General features: G+C 42.9%; 1 protein-coding gene across 1 annotated transcript; it reads left to right on the top strand.

Moving 5' to 3' along the window:
• The first annotated feature begins 4,093 nt into the window (after positions 1-4,093).
• Positions 4,094-21,223, top strand: LOC145879463 (voltage-dependent calcium channel gamma-8 subunit). Its single transcript, XM_082974944.1, has 3 exons — positions 4,094-4,569; positions 9,177-9,398; positions 21,078-21,223. Exons 1-3 carry the CDS (start codon positions 4,539-4,541, stop codon positions 21,221-21,223), a joined length of 399 nt encoding a protein of 132 aa, XP_082831070.1. The 5' UTR covers positions 4,094-4,538.
• Positions 21,224-22,051: the final 828 nt, after the last annotated feature.

Genomic DNA, 22,051 nt, shown 5'->3' with positions numbered 1-22,051 from the left:
AACTGTTCTTTACCCCGTCCTGTCAGAGTGGAGAGTTCAGAGGAGCAACTGTTCTTTACCCCCGTCCTGTCAGAGTGGAGAGTTCAGAGGAGCAACTCTTCTTTACCCCCGTCCTGTCAGAGTGGAGAGTTCAGAGGAGCAACTCTTCTTTACCCCCGTCCTGTCAGAGTGGAGAGTTCAGAGGAGCAACTCTTCTTTACCCCCATCCTGTCAGAGTGGAGAGTTCAGAGGAGTGGTTACCACTCCTACCCAGTAACTAGAATATGCATATACTTATTACATATGGATAGAAAACACCCTAAAGTTTCTAAAACTGTTTGAATGGTGTGTGTGAGTATAACAGAACTCATTTGGCAGGCAAAACCCTGAGACATTTTCTGACAGGAAGTGGATACCTGATGTGTTGTATTGCCTTTAAACCTATCCCATTGAAAAACACAGGGGCTGAGGAATATTTTGGCACTTCCTATTGCTTCCACTAGATGTCACCAGCCTTTACAAAGTGTTTTGAGTCTTCTGGAGGGAGATCTGACCGAACAAGAGCCATGGAACGATGATGTCCCATTAGACACCTGGCGCGCGAGTTCATGTTGGGTACCCTCGTTCCAATACGTTATAAAAGAGTATGCATTCGTCCACCTTGAATATTATTCATGTTCTGGTTAAAAAAGGCCCTAATGATTTATGCTATACAACGTTTGACATGTTTGAACGAACGGAAATATATTTTTTCCCCTCGTTCATGACGAGAAGTCCGGCTGGCTTAGATCATGTGCTAACAAGACGGAGATTTTTGGACATAAATGATGAGCTTTTTTGAACAAAACTACATTCGTTATGGACCTGTGATACCTGGAAGTGACATCTGATGAAGAGAATCAAAGGTAATGGATTATTTACATAGTATTTTCGATTTTAGATCTCCCCAACATGACGTCTAGTCTGTATCGCAACGCGTATTTTTCTGGGCGCAGTGCTCAGATTATTGCAAAGTGTGATTTCCCAGTAAGGTTATTTTTAAATCTGGCAAGTTGATTGCGTTCAAGAGATGTAAATCTATAATTCTTTAAATGACAATATAATATTTTACCAATGTTTTCTAATTTTAATTATTTAATTTGTGACGCTGACTTGACTGCCGGTTATTGGAGGGAAACGATTTCCTCAACATCAATGCCATAGTAAAACGCTGTTTTTGGATATAAATATGAACTTGATAGAACTAAAAATGCATGCATTGTCTAACATAATGTCCTAGGAGTGTCATCTGATGGAGATTGTAAAAGGTTAGTGCATCATTTTAGCTGGTTTTATGGTTTTGGTGACCCTGTCTTTGACTTGACAAAACATTACACACAACTCTTGTAAATGTACTGTCCTAACATACTCTAAATTTATGCTTTCGCCGTAAAACCTTTTTGAAATCGTAAAACGTGGTTAGATTAAGGAGATGTTTATCTTTCAAATGGTGTAAAATAGTTGTATTTTTGAAAAATTTGAATTTTGACATTTATTTGGATTCAAATTTGCCGCTCTTGAAATGCACCTGCTGTTGATGGAGTGCACCACGGGTGGCACGCTAGCGTCCCACCTCTTTATTGGAATGAAAAACATTGTGTCAATATTGCCTAAGCAACAATGTATACAATATACATTGTAATAAAATTATAAACAATAACAAATTCTAATGTAAAATTGTAGTAAATAATAATACAAAATTAAATACAAAAATAACAACAATATAGTAGAAATGTAATAAATAAAAAGCTAAACATGGAAGATGAAACTATAACTAACTTATAACTAAATAACGGTCATCTTCACCATTACATCAGTACTACAACTACTATCGTCATTACTACTTCTACTACCACCACCATCATTAAACTGCTATCATTACCATTACCACCCATACTACTACTACCACCACCATTACTAAACTGCTATCATTACCATCACCCTACTACTCGTACCACTACTTTTTGGAATGATAAACAACAATAATAATGGTAATAAAAATAACAGTAATAACAATACTAGTAATAACAATAATAGTAATAATAAGTAAGTTACTGCTTACTATGCAGATGTTATTATTCAGAGTCCCTCAGGCTATGGCAGGCAAATACATATTTGGCTGCAAGAGGAGCCATTGCTCCTTCGCCCATGAGTATTTTAAGTTTTTCCTCTGGGTTTAATAAGTAAAAATTTTGAATAAATGTAGTCATTTCTGTGACTAATGAATCTCTTGGTGCAGAATATATATCACAGTAAAGGAGAAAGTGCATCTCTGTCTCTACCTCCCCTGTCGTGCAGTGACCACATACACGCTCCTCTTTGGGTAGCCATGTCTTTTTATGTCTGCCGGTTTCTACTGCCAATCGGTGGTCACTCAGCCTGTACTTGGTAAGGATCTGTCTCTGCTTCGTATCTCTGACAGAGTAGAGATAATCAGCCAATTCATATTCTCTGTTTAGGGTCAGATAGCAATTTAGTCGGCTTTGGGACTTTGTTTAGTTTTTCCAATGTTGTAAATATATTTTGTTTATTGGAATTATTTCTTTTGAAGCAGTGCTGGTGTCAGCTTGGTTGGTTAGGTCCAACACCAGCTGACTGAGAGGGCTCGTTTTCTGGGCTCAGCTCTTGGGTTTGAAGTCCTTCAAATTGCAGACTTGAATTTGGACTTGAATTTAGATGTAGCCAAAATTTTAATGATCTTTTCTGTATTTTCATTATTACTGGAAAGCGGCCCAATTCTGCCCTACATGCATTAGTTGGTGTATTTCTCTGGACTTGTAGAATTTTCAGACAGAATTCTGCATGTAGGGCTTCAATTGGATGTTTGTCCCACATATTAAAGTCCAGTTTATTGAGTGGCCCCCAAACCTCACTTCCGTAAAGAGCTATTGGTAGAATTACACTGTCAAATATTTTGGCCCGAATTCTAATTGTGATGTTGATATTGAATAATTTCTTTTTTATTGCATACATTGCTCTGCAGGCTTTTTCTTTGAGTGCATTCACTGCCATATTAAAGTTTCCCGATGCAGATATGGTCAGACCAAGGTAGGAGTCATTTTTTGTGTGTTCAGTTATGGTGTTGTTCAGGGTGAATTTATATTTGTGTTTCTGACGTCTGTTTTTTTGTGGGGAAATCATGATTTTCGTTTTTTGGAAATTTACTGCCAGGACCTAATTATGGCAATATTGCTCTAGAATATTAATGTTCTGTTGAAGACCTTTGGTTGGTGATAGAAGTACCAAGTCATCAGCATATAGCAGGTATTTCACCTCTGTGTCAAGTAGTGTGAGTCCTGGGGCTGAAGAATGGTCCAACATGTCTGCTAATTCATTGATATAAATGTTGAAAAGATTTGGACTCAAACTGCAGCCTTGTCTCACACCTCAACGTTGTGAAAGGAATTCTGTTCTTTGGTTTTGGATTTTTATTGCACACTTGTTTTCTGTGTACATACATACACCTTACCACCAAGCCCACTTTGGAGAAATTTGTAGAATAGCCCTTTGTGCCAAATAGAATAAAATGCTTTTTTAAAGTCAATACGCAAGCAAAGGTTTTGCCATCTTTTTTTTGGTGGACGTGTTTATTAATTAGTGTGTGTAAGGTGTATATATGGTCAGTAGTGCGATGGTTAGGGAGAAAGCCAATTTGACATTTACTTATTACATTTTTTTTCTTGAAGAAAGGTTTGAATTCTTGAATTCAATTCAAAATCTCTCTCTCTCTCAGTCCCTCTCTCTCTCTCTCTCTCTCTCTCTCAGTCCCTCTCTCTCTCTGTCCCTCTCTCTCTCTGTCCCTCTCTCACTCTTAGTCCCTCTCTCTCTCTCACTCCCTCTCTCTCACTCCCTCTCTCCGTTCATCTCTCTCTATCTTTCTCTCTCTCTCAGTCCCTCGCTCTATGCTGATCCAGACTTTGGAATTCAATGTTGCCATGGTAACAATGTTGAGTGCACCCTCTCTACTCTCCCCCTTTCTCACTCGTCTTATTCAGACCAGATCTGTTATTTCTAGCTCTATATTCAGATGCACCATTTGTATTCTATTCTATGTTATACTGGTATGAGAGTGGAATTGATAGGTTTTAGTGTTTTAGTTTTCTGTTATTTGTGTTTTTAGAACTTGACTTTATAACGTGACTTGTTGAAAGTCTGAACTTTCTGAGATGATCACAGTTTTTAGATAAACAGGCCTCATAACTGCACAGCTATAAACAACTAATGTTATCATCCTCCTTCTTCTTCTTGTCTTTCTTTGGCAGTAGCCCAACTACCATGTCCTCCTCAGTGACTGCTTCCTGTGAATAAGAGGACCAGAGCGAGAGCGTCCAATCACAATCAAGAGCCTCCACCAGCACATCTTTCCAGTGAGAGAGAGAGAAAGAGATAGAGGCCAAAGAGAGAGAGAGAGAAAACGAGTGCAGGAAGGAGAGGGGGAGAGAGTGAGAACAGTCGATGGATGCTGTCCGGATTGAGGGGACAGCGCATTCTTCATTAACGAGGAAAAGAAAGATTTCAAAATGGAGTCGAAGGATAGAAACTCGGCGGCAGGTAAGTCTTACCTCAGCTGATGTAAATGTATACCTTGGTAACGCAATGAGGTCCCACTTTACATCAAGTGGCACTATAATCAATGTATTTACGTGGTTATTACATAGGCAGGTACAGTGTAATTACATTGCAGGTACACATTGGTAATAGTACTTACAACTGTTATACTCGAGTGCGCTTTGCACAATTTCAAAGATTTATAAATGAAGTCACAATGGAGGTAAATGTGTAATCTAGAACAACAGTTCTAGCCTGGGGTGAGGTGAAGCCAAATAAAATACAAATGTTCAGATGTTATCGCAGGTGTAGAGAAAGGCTTATGTTCCTAGCTCCACCAGTGCAGTAATACCTAACAATAACAAAACAATACAGGCAAATCCCATAAATGTAAAGAAAGGAATGAAGAAATATGGAAATATTAGAACGAGCAATGTCAGAGTCCGGAATATAAATCTATATGTATATAATGGTGTGTATAGACATTATAGACAGTATATGAATAGAAAAGGTGGGTACAGCAGTAGTTGTATAGGATCAGCCTTGACTAGAATACAGAATATACATATGAAGTGGCTAAAACAGTATGTAAGCATTATTAACGTGACCAGTGTTCCATGACTATGTACATAGGGCAGCAGCCTCTAAGGTGCAGGGTAGAGTACCGAGGGGTAGCAGGTTAGTAACAGTCTCTAAGGTGCAGGGTAGAGTACCGAGGGGTAGCAGGTTAGTAACAGTCTCTAAGGTGCAGGGTAGAGTACCGAGGGGTAACAGGTTAGTAACAGTCTCTAAGGTGCAGGGTAGAGTACCGAGGGGTAGCAGGTTAGTAACAGTCTCTAAGGTGCAGGGTAGAGTACCGAGGGGTAGCTGGTTAGTAACAGTCTCTAAGGTGCAGGGTAGAGTACCGAGGGGTAGCAGGTTAGTAACAGTCTCTAAGGTGCAGGGTAGAGTACCGGGGGGTAGCAGGTTAGTAACAGTCTCTAAGGTGCAGGGTAGAGTACCGGGGGGTAGCAGGTTAGTAACAGTCTCTAAGGTGCAGGGTAGAGTACCGGGGGGTAGCCGGCTAGTAACAGTCTCTAAGGTGCAGGGTAGAGTACCGGGGGGTATCAGGTTAGTAACAGTCTCTAAGGTGCAGGGTAGAGTACCGGGGGGTAGCAGGTTAGTAACAGTCTCTAAGGTGCAGGGTAGAGTACCGGGGGGTAGCAGGTTAGTAACAGTCTCTAAGGTGCAGGGTAGAGTACCGGGGGGTAGCCGGTTAGTAACAGTCTCTAAGGTGCAGGGTAGAGTACCGGGGGGTAGCAGGCTAGTAACAGTCTCTAAGGTGCAGGGTAGAGTACCGGGGGGTAGCAGGTTAGTAACAGTCTCTAAGGTGCAGGGTAGAGTACCGGGGGGTAGCTGGCTAGTAACAGTCTCTAAGGTGCAGGGTAGAGTACCGGGGGGTAGCCGGCTAGTAACAGTCTCTAAGGTGCAGGGTAGAGTACCGGGGGGTAGCAGGTTAGTAACAGTCTCTAAGGTGCAGGGTAGAGTACCGGGGGGGTAGCAGGTTAGTAACAGTCTCTAAGGTGCAGGGTAGAGTACCGGGGGGTAGCAGGTTAGTAACAGTCTCTAAGGTGCAGGGTAGAGTACCGGGGGGGTAGCAGGTTAGTAACAGTCTCTAAGGTGCAGGGTAGAGTACCGGGGGGTAGCAGGTTAGTAACAGTCTCTAAGGTGCAGGGTAGAGTACCGGGGGGTAGCAGGTTAGTAACAGTCTCTAAGGTGCAGGGTAGAGTACCGGGGGGTAGCAGGTTAGTAACAGTCTCTAAGGTGCAGGGTAGAGTACCGGGGGGTAGCCGGTTAGTAACAGTCTCTAAGGTGCAGGGTAGAGTACCGGGGGGTAGCAGGCTAGTAACAGTCTCTAAGGTGCAGGGTAGAGTACCGGGGGGTAGCAGGTTAGTAACAGTCTCTAAGGTGCAGGGTAGAGTACCGGGGGGTAGCTGGCTAGTAACAGTCTCTAAGGTGCAGGGTAGAGTACCGGGGGGGTAGCCGGCTAGTAACAGTCTCTAAGGTGCAGGGTAGAGTACCGGGGGGTAGCAGGTTAGTAACAGTCTCTAAGGTGCAGGGTAGAGTACCGGGGGGGTAGCAGGTTAGTAACAGTCTCTAAGGTGCAGGGTAGAGTACCGGGGGGTAGCAGGTTAGTAACAGTCTCTAAGGTGCAGGGTAGAGTACCGGGGGGGTAGCAGGTTAGTAACAGTCTCTAAGGTGCAGGGTAGAGTACCGGGGGGTAGCAGGTTAGTAACAGTCTCTAAGGTGCAGGGTAGAGTACCGGGGGGGTAGCAGGTTAGTAACAGTCTCTAAGGTGCAGGGTAGAGTACCGGGGGGTAGCAGGTTAGTAACAGTCTCTAAGGTGCAGGGTAGAGTACCGGGGGGTAGCAGGTTAGTAACAGTCTCTAAGGTGCAGGGTAGAGTATCGGGGGGGTAGCAGGTTAGTAACAGTCTCTAAGGTGCAGGGTAGAGTACCGGGGGGTAGCAGGTTAGTAACAGTCTCTAAGGTGCAGGGTAGGGGACCGGGGGGGTATCCGGCTAGTAACAGTCTCTAAGGTGCAGGGTAGAGTACCGCGGGGGTAGCAGGTTAGTAACAGTCTCTAAGGTGCAGGGTAGAGTAGCGGGGGGTAGCAGGTTAGTAACAGTCTCTAAGGTGCAGGGTAGAGTCCCGGGGGGTAGCAGGTTAGAGTACCGGGGGGTAGCTGGTTAGTAACAGTCTTTAAGGTGCAGGGTAGAGTACCGGGGGGTAGCAGGTTAGTAACAGTCTCTAAGGTGCAGGGTAGAGTACCGGGGGGTAGCTGGCTAGTAACAGTCTCTAAGGTGCAGGGTAGAGTACCGGGGGGTAGCAGGTTAGTAACAGTCTCTAAGGTGCAGGGTAGAGTACCGGGGGGTGGCCGGCTAGTAACAGTGACTAAAGTTCAGGGCAAGGTGCTGGGCAGAGGCCTATGTAACCATCATGTAAATGCACAGGTTTTAGCACCACTTCATGTACAAGGGGACCAGAGGGGTATACTATGGTGATGTTGGAGGTAAGAAGAGGATAGGAACACTGATACTGTATAGGATTGATTGTATAAGCCTAAATGGTTGATTGATTGATTAATTGATTGATTGAGTTGCGACAATGAAGATTTCCTGTTGAGTCTTGCTTTGTTCCTGTATGTGCTGATGTTGCTGCTGTTCCTGCGCTGTGATTATGTATATTGAGTTGTGTGTGTGTGTGTGTGTGTGTGTGTGTGTGTGTGTGTGTGTGTGTGTGTGTGTGTGTGTGTGTGTGTGTGTGTGTGTGTGTGTGTGTGTGTGTGTGTTCTGTCTCATCGAGTGTGTTGTGTATTCTGCGCTAGCCCTGTCTATGCTGATTATGTGGGGGAGAGAGTGGTGTCATGGTCATGAATATGGAGCACATTGAGATTCTCAGTGTAATTTGTTGTGTTCACCATCAATTCCTTCCTGTTAAGACGAGTCAGCAGTATCGTCCAACTCCCCTTCCAAGGACACCTCATATAACCACTTATACCCCTCCTCTCTCTGTCTCTTTCTTTCTCTCTGCATCTCTCGCTGCCTCTCTTTCTCTCTCTCGGCATCTCTCTTTGCCTCTTTCTCTCTCTCTTTCTCTCTCTCTCTGCCTCTCTCTCTGCCTCTTTCTTTCTCTCTGCCTCTCTCTCTCTGCCTCTTTCTTTCTCTCTGCCTCTTTCTCTCTCTGTCTCTCTCTCTGCCTCTTTCTTTCTCTCTGCCTCTCTCTCTGCCTCTCTCTCTGCCGCTTTCTCTCTCTCTCTCTGCCTCTTTCTCTGCATCTTTCTCTCTCTCTGCCTCTCTCTCTGCCTCTCTCTCTGCCTCTTTCTCTCTCTGCCTCTTTCTCTCTCTGCCTCTCTCCCTGCCTCTTTCTCTCTCTCTGCCTCTTTCTCTGCCTCTTTCTCTCTTTCTCTGTCTCTGCCTCTTTCTCTCTCTCTCTGCCTCTTTCTCTCTCTCTTTCTCTCTTTCTGCCTCTTTCTCGCTCTCTGCCTCTTTCTCTCTCTGCGTCTCTCTCTCTGCCTATTTCTCTCTCGCTTTCTTTCTCTCTGCCTCTTTCTCGCTCTCTGCCTCTTTCTCTCTCTGCGTCTCTATCTCTGTCTCTTTCTCTCTCTGCCTCTTTCTCTCTGCCTCTTTCGCTCTCTGCCTCTTTCTCTCTGCCTCTTTCTCTCTCTGCCTCTTTCTCTCTCTGCCTCTTTCTCTCTCTCTCTCTGCATCTCTCTCTGCCTCTTTCTCTCCCTCTGCATCTCTCTCTGCCTCTCTCTCTCTCTGCATCTCTCTCTGCCTCTCTCTCTGTCTCTTTCTCTCTCTCTCTTTCTCTCTCTCTGCATCTGTCTCTGCATCTCTTTTTTCTGTCCATCCCTTTTTCATTCTCTCTCCTCCCTCTCCCTCAACTCCCCTTTCTCCCTTTTTCTATCTCATCTGTTCCTCTCTTGTCTCTACTGCACTTCTTCTCCTTCTTCCTCCCTCCACCTTTCTCATCCCTTTTCTATTTCTCACTTTTCTTCCTCCTTGTCCCTTCTCTACTTCTCATCCCTCCCCTCCCTCTCTCTCTCCTCCTCCTCTGCCCTCCTCTCTAGGGATGGTTTGTGAGAAGGGGATCCAGATCCTCCTCACCACCGTGGGGGCCTTTGCAGCCTTCTGCCTGATGACGGTTTCTATAGGGACGGACTACTGGCTGTACTCCCGCGCCTCCATCTGCAACAGCACCCGCAACCACTCGGATGACCCCCACAACAAGGACAAGAAGGACCCCGGAGCCCTCACCCACTCTGGCCTCTGGAGGATCTGCTGCCTGGAAGGTAGGCTACTGAAATGCTACTGAGACACCATCTTGGATCTGTGGGTGGAGTGGGAGAGGATGGATAGAGGGTAAACGGAGGCATGTGGGGATCTTGTATCTGTGTGTGTGTGTGTGATGTTGGAGGGGATGAGTTAGGACTGTTTCCATTTGAGCCTTTTGTCCTAATGTCCTTTCTAGATTTAAAGGTGCGCTATGCAGAAATCCTTCCACCATTTCCTGGTTGCTAAAATTCGAATAGTTCTCCTAATTTCAGTTTATGTGACAAAACAGGCAGGTATAGTGTAGAGAATCATTGTACAATCTAAACCGCTGTGAAATATATTTTCCATTACCCAAAAATATTGTATTTTCAGCTGTTTGAAGCTGGTGTACAAAACCGAAAGTAAAACACGCAAAAATGAAACTTAAGAATGGGGAGCATAGAAATTGCTCATATAGTACAGATCTACCACTTCTTACTTTACTGACTTTATTGTCCCCATGGGGAAATTTTGTTGCAGTGTCATGTACACGTTTAAAGTGTTGTTTAAATACAAAGCAAATTGACAATACAACTTCCATAACAGTTACATACCAATAAAAAGAGACAAGCCTGCTGGCCTTACTGTGTCGATAGGAACATTAGCCCGAGCTATTAAGGAGGGATATCACACCTGGCACAAATTATTGTCTAGTTCTGTTTTTCCTGCCGACGGGTGCCCTATACCTGTGCCCAGAGGGGAGTAGTACAAAGTCCGGGTACAGGGGGTGGCTTGATTTTAGACTTGCTTTCAATGAGAATGGCAGATCTATAACTCACATTTCTATGTGAATTTGTTTGGGTCACCCAAAAAGTTACATATTGCAGTTTTTAAGAGATTCGATACTATAAATACTATGTATAATATATTGAATGTAATAGTAATAGTTGGTAAAAGCTGGTAATAGTTGGTAATAGCTGGTAATAGCTGGTAATAGCTGGTAAACGTTGGTAATAGCTGGTAATAGTTGCTAATAGGTGGTAATAGTTGGTAATAGTTGATAATAGCTGGTAAAAGTTGGTAATAGCTGGTAATAGGTGGTAATGGTTGGTAATAGTTGCTAATTGTTGCTAATAGGTGATAATAGTTGGTAATAGTTGGTAATAGTTGGTAATAGCTGGTAAAAGCTGGTAATAGCTGATAAATAGGTGGTAATAGCTGGTAATAGTTGGTGATAGCTGATAATAGTTGGTATGATCAAAGTAAGGACTGTGGCCATTTTGGATCTAATGCAATACCATTGCAGACCTCATGTCTGTGTCCTAATGCACTACCTGCAGTGTTGCTGTCTTGTGAGATGGAAAGGAATAAGGACTGATTGGAATGGACGCTCAGAGTTGATGTTGTGCAGTTTTTTGTGTCAGATGAGAGTGAATGGATGGTATGTTACCATATGTTTCAGTGGAATTATGTAGTCAGCAGTGCTGCCGTTAAAGTCATTATAATGTGAAGCAATGCACATGCTGAGTTTATGAGCTCCTTGGAAAATCTGGAACGTGGAAATGCTGGAAGAGGAAACTCCTAGGCTTTCCCAGTGGACTGATGTTTCTGTTTAATGATTTCCAAAGAGCATCAAATCAATTGTTATTGGTCACATACACGTGTTTATCAGATTTTATTGCGGGTGTAGTGAAATGCTTGTGCTTCTAGTTCCGACAATGCAGCAGTATCTAACAAGCAATATCTAATAATTTCACAACATATACCCAATACACACTAAGTAAAGGAATGGAATTTAGAATATATAAATATATGGACGAGCAATGTCAGAGTGGCATACACTGCATGCACAATTATTAGGCAAATTGTATTCCTCGGGATTCATTTTGTTGTTGAATAAACACAATGCTCGCAGTCAATCCAAAATGTTATTGAACCTCAAACCTGAATGTTTAACAAAGGAAAAGTGAGTTTTTGTCACAACGTCCACAGAAGGTGGCGCCTCTCTCCGGTCGGGCGGCGCTCGGTGGTCATCGTCACCGGCCTACTAGCTGCCACAGATCCATGTTTCGGTGACTGTTAGTTATGTCTGTTTGTTGTCTGCACCTGTTCCTTGTTTGTAATTAGGGGGGGTATTTAGTTTGTCTGTTTGGTTTGGGGATTTGTGCGGGATTGTTGCTTGTTATGTTTTAAGTTGTGGCCAGGATTTATTTATGTATTAGACTACGCCGCGTACTATTTAGGTTTTAGGGTTGCCGGGCTGCGCCCCGTCTATTTTTGTATTTTGGAGCTGTTCTCCTGCCTTATTGGGATTCTGCACCCTGCTTTGTTGCGGCATTTTTGTTTATAGATTATTAAACGTTTTGTTCAACGGACCTCCGTCTCCTGCGCTTGACTTCACCCCTTTTCCTGCCATCGAAACGTGACAGTTTTGTCTTTCTCAGGGAAATATATAAGTGTGCAGAATTATTAGGCAACTAAATTACAAAAATAATTTCTCTCTTGTTTATTCTCAATTTTTAGAGTAAGTGTAACAGATAAGTAACACAAAATGACAATTATATAACCTTTTTGGCCTTTCAGTGACCAATATAGCCACCCTTATTTTCAATAACTGCCATGAGCCTTCCATCCATGGAGTCTGTCAGTTTCTTGATCTGTTCACGATCAATTTTCGCTGAAGCAGCAACCACAGCCTCCCAAATGCTGTTCAAAAAGGTGTATTGTCTTCTATCACTGTAAATCTCACGTTTGAGAAGGGCCCACAAGTTCTCAATAGGATTTAAGTCAGGTGAGGAAGGGGGCCAGGTCATTATTCAGGCATCTTTGAGGCCCTTGCTGGCTAGCCAAGCAGTGGAGTACTTGGATGCATGTGATGGAGCATTGTCCTGCATAAAGATCATGGCCTTCTAGAATGCTGAGGACTTCTTCCTGTACCACTGTTTGACGAAAGAATCTTCCAGAAACTGGCAGTAGGTTTGGGAGTTGAGTTTCAGTCCATCTTCAACCCGAAAAGGTCCAACTACCTCATCCTCAATGATAGCAGCCCATACCAGTACCCCTCCTTCACCTTGCTGGCACCTGACTCAAAGTGGTGCCCTGTGTCCATTACTGATCCAGCCACGGGCCCATCCATTTGGTCCATCAAGAGTCACTTTCATTTCATCTGTCCATAAAACCTTTGAAAAATCTGTCTTCAGTTATTTCTTTGCCCAATCTTGACGCTTCAACTTGTGAATCTTATTCAGTGGTGGTCTTGTTTCAGTCTTCTTGACCTTGGCCATGTCTCTGAGCACTTGACACCTTGTACTTCTCAACACTCCAGGTGGGTTGCAGTTCTGGAATACGGTGGCACTGGAGGATAATGGGTTCCTGGTAGTTTGACGTTTAATTCTTCTCAAGTCTTTTGCAGTTAATTTGCGCCTTTTCTTCCCCATGCGTTTTTTGCGCCCCAGTTGACTATTCGCAACAAAACGTTTGAATGTCCGGTGGTCACACCTCAATAGTTTAGCTATTTAAAGAGTGTCGCATCCGTCTGAAAGGCATTTTACATTTTTGGCTTTTCAGTGTCAGTTAAAAAAAATGTTGGGCCCATTTTACCTGAGGTAATGAGTCTGCCTAATAATTATGCACACCTTGATATAAGGTGTTATTCACTTTCGCCACACCCTCCCTCATTACACAAATACATATCACCTGAAAATGATTAAATCCAATAAGCATTCAAGTTTATATGGTTTGGAGTTTGAAAATGTGAATAGAAACAATGATAAGATCAGAATACTCACTTGCCTAATAATTGTGCACGCAGTGTAGATTAAGATACAGTAGAATAGTATAGAATACAGTATATTTACTACCGTTTCAAAGTTTGGGGTAACTTAGAACTGTCCTTGTTTTTGAAGGAAAAGCACATTTACTGTCCATCAAAATAACATCATATTGATCAGAAATACAGAAATACAGAAATACAGTGTAGACATGGTTAATGTTGTAAATGACTATTGTAGCTGGAAATTTAAAGTTTTATTAAGTTTTCTTGTTTTTCAATCAACCAACAAAACACATTCCACATTCACAGATGTGACATACTTAAAAAAAAAAAAAATATATATATATATATATATATATATATATATATATATATATATATATATATATATAATCATAATAATATATTTTTTAAAATTATAATAATAATAAATTAAAATTAAAATATATATATATATTATATATACATACACACAAAGAATAATTATTAAAAAATAAATATATATATAAAACTTGCAGCAGCACTATCAAGGTTCTTCTTAGCTATTTCCGGCCTTAGCTGAGACGACGAGCAAATAATTAGTTTTTAGATTTTACAGCACCTTACACAACATGTATCTGCTCATTTCCCTAATCACCCCATTCACTCTGTCCAATTTGAAGTAGTGGAGACCAGAGTCTATCAAACTTGGGCTGTCTCCTGCAGAGGTCATAAGTGAGCTTTTCAAGAGGGAGAAAGTCAACAATCTGGTCAATCTACATTTTAAATGTAGGAGAGGTATTAGAGGCCCACAATAGAAGAATACATTTCTTAGCAAAGTATGTAATAGTCATCAGCAAATTTTCTCTGTCATGATCAAGAACAAAGTCCTGCTGGGCATTAAGAAGATAGATACACGGGGTCATATCAAACTGTACATCTAGTATTTTCTGTGCAGCAGTATGTATAGATTGCCAAAATCTGGCAATCTCTCTACAGCTCCAAAATACATGCATATAGGTTCCACTTTCAGAGGTACATCTTTTACAGTTAGGAGAAATGTCTGTTTTCATTCTATGGAGTCTCAAAGGAGTGTAATAAAATGTGTACAAAAATGTGTAATTAGAGTCTTTCATTTTTACATTAGTAGAGGAGCAGTATACCCTGTCGCAAACCTCCACCCATAACTCATCACTGATAGTCAGACCAAGGTCCTTTTCCCAGATTATTTTCAAAGGAGTAAAGGAGGAGCCCCCTTTCTCAGAAAGGAGTCTATAGATATAGGAGACTTTGCCTTTAATGGATTGTGCTGTAGCAAGAGGGGTTTCAACTTCATTCAACTGAGTTCTAAACCTCCTCTTGGAAGTAAATGACGAAATGACATGTCTAATTTGAAGATTTGAAAAAAAATGGGATCTTGGCACATTGAATTCACTGCAGAGCTCTTGAAAGGATTTCAGTGTAGTGGTTTTCTGATGAAATAGGTCTGAAAAGGTCCTGATTCCTAGAGTATGCCAAAGATTAAAGTTGGCATCCCTCAGGGCTTTTGGCAAGTCTGGGTTGCCTACTATAGGCGAGTGAGAACATGTTTGGGAGGAAATGCCCAGGTATTTCTTACAGTCTCTCCACGCTAGTAGGGTGCTGTAAATCAAAGGTTTTGGCTATGTTGCCCATTTCACTAAAGTTATTAATGAATATAATTGAGTTTACGGGCAATGAACCACAGGATTGGGCTTCTATCTGAATCCACATTGACTCTTGTCTGTTTGTGATCCATGTTAGCATGTTGCGGATTTGGGCAGACCAGTAGTACAATTGAAGGGAGGGAAGGGCAAGACCACCCTTAGGTTCAGGTTTAGATAGAGTGGAGAACTTGATCCCAGGTTTTTTATTGCCCCATATAAATTTGGTGATGCTTTGGTTAGTTGTTTTGAAAAAGGAAACTGGGAGATAGCATGGGAGCATCTGAAATAGTTCAGTCTAGGGAGGATGTTCATACGTATGACATTAATTCTTCCTACTAAGCTAATTGGGAGGGAGATCCAGGTTTGGAGATCGTTCTTGATTCGATCCAGGAGTGGAAGATCATTTTCCTTGAAAAGGCTATTCAGATCTGGTGTTATGAAGATCCCAAGGTATTGAAAACCCTGGGTCTTCCATTGGAATGGACATAGTGTCTTCATAGAGCTGGTGAGTGTAATATTGAGAGGGCAGACAGTGGATTTGTTAAAATGTATCTTATAACCTGAAAACTTGCCATACTGAGCAATTGTGTCTAAAATGGGAGGGAGGGATTTCTCAGGGTTGGATATGTAGAGCAAGACATCATCCACGTAGAGCGAAATCTTGTGCTGCAGGCCGCCTGCAGAAACACCCATAATACTTGGATTGCTCCTTATCAACTCTGCCAGAGGCTCCGCCCCCAACAAGTAGAGCAGGGGGGACAGCGAGCACCCTCGTCTTGTGCCCCATCCCAAAGGGAATCTGTCAGAGTTCAGTCTGTTTGTAGTCACCATGGCATTTGGATGAGAGTATAGTGATTTGATCCATTTAATAAAGTTTGGGCCCATATTGAACTTTTCTAAGACTGAGAACAGAAAGCTCCACTCCATCCTGTCGAACGCCTTCTCAGCATCCAGTGAAGCCAGCAGGACAGGGGTCTTCTGTGCGTTTACTTGATCAATAATATCAAAAAGACGGCGAATGTTATCAGAAGAGTATCTATCTCTAATAAATCCAGTTTGGTCCGCTTTTATTAAGAAGAAGAGTGTTTAGTCTTTTGGCGAGCAATTTGGTAATTATTTTGTAGTCGAAATCCAACAAGCTTATGGGTGGGAAGGATGAGCAGGATAGAGGGTCCTTGTCTTTTTTGAGCAACACTGTAATGCGAGCTGTGTGCATTGAGTCTGGGAGAACTCCGTTTTTGAAAAAAATCCTCCAGCATTGGCATGAAAATAGGGCTAAGCTGGGGCCAAAAAGCTTTATAGAACTCTCTTGGGAATCCATCTGGGCCTGGGGACTTATTAGGTGGCATGGAGGTAATTGCCTCCAGGACCTCCTCAGGAGTGAAGGGGGAGTTGAGATCTTCTTGGTCGGTCTCTGATAATTTAGGTAGCGAGAATCCCTCTAGGAAGGAGTGGAGTTCTGCCTCCGTATGTTTTCTCTCAGAGGTATATAGTTTGCAGTAAAAATCATGAAAAGTTAAATGTATCTTTTTGGGGTCATATGTGACCTCGTCCTCTACTGTTCGGATAGCTATGATTGTACGCTCTGACTGCTCTTTTTTAATTGGTAAGCAAGCAATCTACTAGGCCTATTGCTATACTCATGGTATTTCTGTTTAGTAAAGAAACCTTTTTTTATCTCCCAAGTATAGTCCAAGTTCAGTTTGGCAATTGCTGCTTTAAGTTGACTCCAGGAGGTGCTGTCTGGGGATTGTTTATGTACTTTTTCACAGCGTTCCAGCTCCCTCTCAAGATCTACCCTGTGTGCTTCCATTGCTTTTTTCTTAGAGGACACATCTGCAATTAGATGACCTCTTAGTGTGGTTTTAGCAGCGTCGCACATTGTGGCCGGAGAAACAGGAGAATCTTTGTTGTCTTGTGTGTAGTTGTCTATCCATGTAGTTACCAATGTATGGAACGCTTCGTTTGATAACATAAAGGTGTTGAATTTCCAGCTCTTTGACCTCGGGATGTTTTTGCAGAGGTCAAAGCGGAGGTGGACAAAGGCGTGATCTGAAAGTGCTATGGGTCCGATTGTGCACGTGGCTGAATTTATGAAACTCTTTGGGATAAAAATGTAATCTATACGGGAGTAGGTGTTATGGACATTAGAGTAGTATGCATAGTCCATAGATGAGCTATTAGTCTCTCTCCAGATATCTATCAGTCCCATCTCTTTAGTAAGAAAGTTCAACATCTTTGCAGATCTAGGACTTGTGGTGGGGATTTGAGATGATTTGTCTAGGGTTGGGTTGAGGGTACAATTAAAATCTCTGGCCACCACGCCAAAGGAAACACAATGCTCATTGAACAGGGTTATCATTTTTGACATGAAAGCAGGTGTATCTGTGTTAGGGGCGTATATGTTTAAGATAGTAATTGGTTGTCCATACAGTGACCCAGTTATCAAAATAAATCTCCCCTCGAATAGCTACATAGGCCCATTATCAGCAACCATCACTCCTGTGTTCCAATGGCACATTGTGTTAGCTAATCCAAGTTTATCATTTTAAAAGGCTAATTGATCATTAGAAAACCCTTTTGCAATTATGTTAGCACAGCTGAAAACTGTTGTTCTGATTAAAGAAGCAATAAAACTGGCCTTCTTTAGTCTAGTTCAGTATCTGGAGCATCATCATTTGTGGGTTTCGATTACAGGCTCAAAATGGCCAGAAACAAAGACCTTTCTTCTGAAACTCGTCAGTCTATTCTTGTTCTGAGAAAAAAAGGCTATTCCATGCGAGAAATGTCAAAGAAACTGAAGATCTCGTACAATGCTGTGTACTACTCCCTTCACAGAACAGCACAAACTGGCTCTAACCAGAATAGAAAGAGGAGTGGGAGGCCCTGGTGCACAACTGAGCAAGAGGACAAATACATTAGAGTGTCTAGTTTGAGAAACAGACGCCTCACACGTCTTCAACTAGCAGCTTTATTAAATAGTACCTGCAAAACACCAGTCTCAACATCAACAGTGAAGAGGCGACTCCGGGATGCTGGCCTTCTAGGCAGAGTTGGAAAGAAAAAGCCATATCTCAGACTGGCCAATAAAAAGAAAAGATTAAGAAGGGAAAAAGAACACAGATACTGGACAGAGGAACTCTGCCTGGAAGGCCAGCATCCCGGAGCCGCCTCTTCACTGTTGATGTGATACTGTCTGAACTGTATCTGTGCAGAGAGCTAGTACAGTACAGCCACTTCATCTATCAATACTGGATGTTTGTGAAGATTGTAATTTCTACCCTTCAAATGAATATGTCATAAGGATACCACTTCATCCCTGAACTAAGGATGACTCCAGTGGTGAAGTAGGTAACAGGAGCTGATGGTCTAGATGTACAGTATACAGTGGTTGTATTCCTCATGTTCCATGGTGTCAGCAGATCAGGAAGTTGAAATCACCTGAAAAGAACCCCTCTCATCTCACCCCATTCCTTCCATCACTGTCTTTAATTTATAACCTACCTTACACGCATCACCCACTAGCACTGTGCTCAACAACCATGTGTTGTAAACCTGATTCAACTAGATCCATCGAGCCTTTGATAAGCTGAATCAGGTATATTACAACTGGCCCTACAAACTCACTGCAGACCCTGTTGCCCAACCCTGCACTAGTCCAGCGATTTAGCTGAAGGGATCTCTGAAAATGACAGTAGCCATCACGCCATCTTCACTGCGGCACAAGCAGCTAATTTATAATACATTCAACTGCTGCTCTGACATACAGGCTTTAGAAGGGGGAAGACAGGACAGGGCTGGATAGGACAGAATAGAACAGAATAGGACAGTAGTTGAAGCTGAATGAATGGTGTTAGCTAGCTGCCGTATGTTTGTAGTCCCGTCACTACTCCTCTATAAGGCATGTCGGGTAAGTCCCATCCTTGGCCTGGTCATTGTGCAAAGCTCATTTGTCCTCATCTCTAAGCTTCCTGATAACAAAGCAGCCAATTAGAGATAAGCCCCAGCCCTCACAGCAATTCTGCAGTGCTCCTCTCTCTCTCTCTCTCTCTCTCTCTCTCTCTCTCTCTCTCTCTCTCTCTCTTTCTCTCTCGCTCGCTCTCATGTTCTCTCTCCCTCTCTCCCTTTCTCTGCTCTCTCTCTTTACTCTCTCTCTCTTTACTCTCTCCCTCCCTCTCTCTCTGCTCTCTCTCTCTTCCCACTCTCTCCCTCTGTCATCTCTGCCTCTCTCTCTCTGCCCCTCTCTCTCATACTCCCTCTGACTCTGTCTGCTATCTCTCCCTTTACGTTCTCTATGCTCTCCCCGCTCTCGCTCTCTCTCTTTCTCTCTCGCTCTCTCGCTCTCTTTCTTTCTCTTTCCCCCTATCTCTCTCTCTCTCCTCTCTTTCTCTCTCTCCTCTCTTTCTTTATGCGGTGCAGTGGAGCCTTCAGTGCTTTGGTATGGCTTAGAGGTCAAGTATCCTTGATGTCCGTAGAGTATTGAGTCAAGATGGATGCTCAGAAGCTGTGCAGTGATGCAGTGAAGTGTAGGTGCAATGGAAACAGAGGACATATTGGCTCTAAAAGATTTAAGCCTGCGGGTGGGTGTCACACATTGCTGTGTTAGGTGCTGAAGAATGGGGTATTCTCTGATATGGCAGTTTGAGAGGATTCCAGATTTGTATTTTTATTTTATTTGTACCTTTATTTAACTAGGCAAAATACTAGTAGGTCAGTACAGTCTCTCCCTTAGCTTTTAGTCAAAGGCCCCTAACCTCACATTGTGGGCTGCAAATATTCAATATTCAACTGAAACCAATGGAGAGCAAGAGTTTAATGTGCATGGCATCAGACAAGCCACCAATCAACAGCAGTGATATGAGTGTTGATGCTTTAGATTGAATGCTGTTGTGGTGATGGTTCAAATAGAGAACACTGATCTTTGGGGCATTACTTAGAGGCAGCCTCTACTGCCCATGTAGGTCAGTTTCACCCTCCAGTATGTTTCTTACAGAGTTTCCAGGTAAGTGAATAGAAGTGAGTGAAACTCAGGTCATTTTGGCTCTAGCCAGCTGTTTCTCTGTTTCAGGAGTAGCCAGTACAGCTGTAGAGTAGTTGCTCCCTAGACACTGGTTTTCCCACCTAATGGTTATGGTTAACATTGGGAGAGAAGGTTAACTGATCCTAGATCTGTACCAATGGGGAACTACTTCCTGGTTTAGAGCCAAAATGGCGTCTGTCAGGGGGTTTAGCTGACACCCTCCTCTGTGCCCCCATCTCTTTCTTTACAGACGACAACCATGGAAATAAAAGAACTATGAGAAAGAGACAAGCTCACCCCACATCTGTCCTTCTCTCCCTCCTCCGTCTGTCTCATCATTCCATCACTCCAACTCTCTCACAATCCATCCATCAGCCAGCACCAGTCGTGTGCTGTCATCACCGTGCGTCCGTCCGTCCATCTGTCTGTCTGCAGTAGAGCCACAAGACCCCAGCGGGTAGCTATCTGTCTGCCTGTCTGCCTGTATGGATGGCTCTCTGTGTTGGGGTGTGTGTGGGGGTGAGTTAGTGTGTTCATTCAGTTACTGCATGCTCTTATTCAGAAAGGACCACAGTGAAATGACTATTTTTAAGTGAATATTGGTAGCTGTGGTTCACTCTAAATAAAACCTTCTTATTAGAACTATACATACATATACGCTGGTACCCTTTCTACATTCAATTAGTGTTTTTCTACCCAGCACCTGATGACAAATAATGTATGTATGTGAGTGTGATATTAATGAGATACTGCATGACCTTAACGACAGACCCAGGACCAATTTTGGTAGTTTTGTTTTCCTAATGGTTATGGTGAGGGCTGGGGCAAGGACATCTGATCTAGAATCAGTTCCTAAGGGCAGAGAGTGTGGATGTTTTGTGTTGGGGATGCGTACTGTTCTGTCCTCAGACCTACCTGGGAAGGGTGAACAATGACAGGACAGAACCTGAGGCACAACCAGTCTGCAGTTTCTCTCTCTCATGCCTTTTTCTCTTCCTCTTTCTCTCTTGCTCTCTTTTTATATGCTAATATAAACTGCTGTTTCTTTTTCTGATGAATCCCTGTGGAGTGGAGCTGATGCATGTGCTGATGTATAAAGTGTGTGTGTGCGCGCGTGTGTGTGTGCATGTGTGTGTGTGTGTGAGATAGAGAGTGTGTGTATTCTGTTCTAACCCCGCCACCCCACACCTCCCTCTCTCTCTCTCTCTCTCTCTCTCTCTCTCTCTCTCTCTCTCTCTCTCTCTCTCTCTCTCTCTCTCAGGGGTGAAGAGGGGAGTGTGTTCTCAGATCAACCACTTCCCTGAGGATGCTGACTTTGACCATGATGGGCCTGAGTATGTTCTACGTAAGTCAACATCTGATGAACCTGAAGTGGAGGTGCAGGCTTTTGTTCCAGCCCAGCTCTAATATACCTGATTCAAATTAAATCTAATTTTATTAGTCACATGCGCCAAATACAACAGGTGTAGACCTTACATTGAAATGCTTACTTACAAGCCCTTAACCAACAATGCTGTTTTAAGGAAAAAAAGAGTTAAGAAAATATTTACTAAATAAACTAAAGTAAATAATAAACTAAAGTAACACAATAACATAACAATAACGAGGCTATATACAGGGGGTACCGGTACCGAGTCAGTGTGCAGGGGTACAGGTTAGTCGAGGTCATTTGTACATGTAGGTAGGAGTGAAGTGACTATGCATAGATAATAAACAGTGAGTAGCAGCAAGTGTAAAAACAAAGTGGGAGGGGGTCATTGTAAATAGTCCGGGTGGCCATTTGATTAATTGTTCAGCAGTCTTATGGCTTGGGAGTAGAAGCTGATAAGGAGCCTTTTGGACCCAGACTTGGTGCTCCGGTACCGCTTGCCGTGCGGTAGCAAGAAAACAGTCTATGACTTGAGTGGCTGGAGTCTTTGACAATTTTTTGTGGTCTAAAAAGAAAAACATTTGAACAGGTGTGTTGGGCAGGGCTGGAACACAACCCTGCACACACTGTTGCCACCCCCCAGGACGGGAGTTCCCCATAACTGATACACAGCCTAACTCATCCACAACTGTAAACCACTTTTTACAGAAGACTTAGACCACATAGAGTAGTTAGATCTCACTCCTGAAGACCGGGAGAAAATAAGCTGTGTTTGAATAAAAACATGTTAGTGTTTGTATGAAGTCGAGGGATAATGTGCTGCCCTAGTTCACGGGTGTTCCTCCAGGCCACACCTGTGTGGGTGT

Source organism: Salmo salar, chromosome 05 (genome assembly GCF_965601325.2).
Source record: "Salmo salar chromosome 05, fSalSal1, whole genome shotgun sequence".
Lineage (NCBI taxonomy): Eukaryota > Metazoa > Chordata > Actinopteri > Salmoniformes > Salmonidae > Salmo > Salmo salar.
The sequence above is the reverse complement of the archived record's forward strand: the minus strand, read 5'-3'. Positions and strand labels throughout refer to the sequence as shown.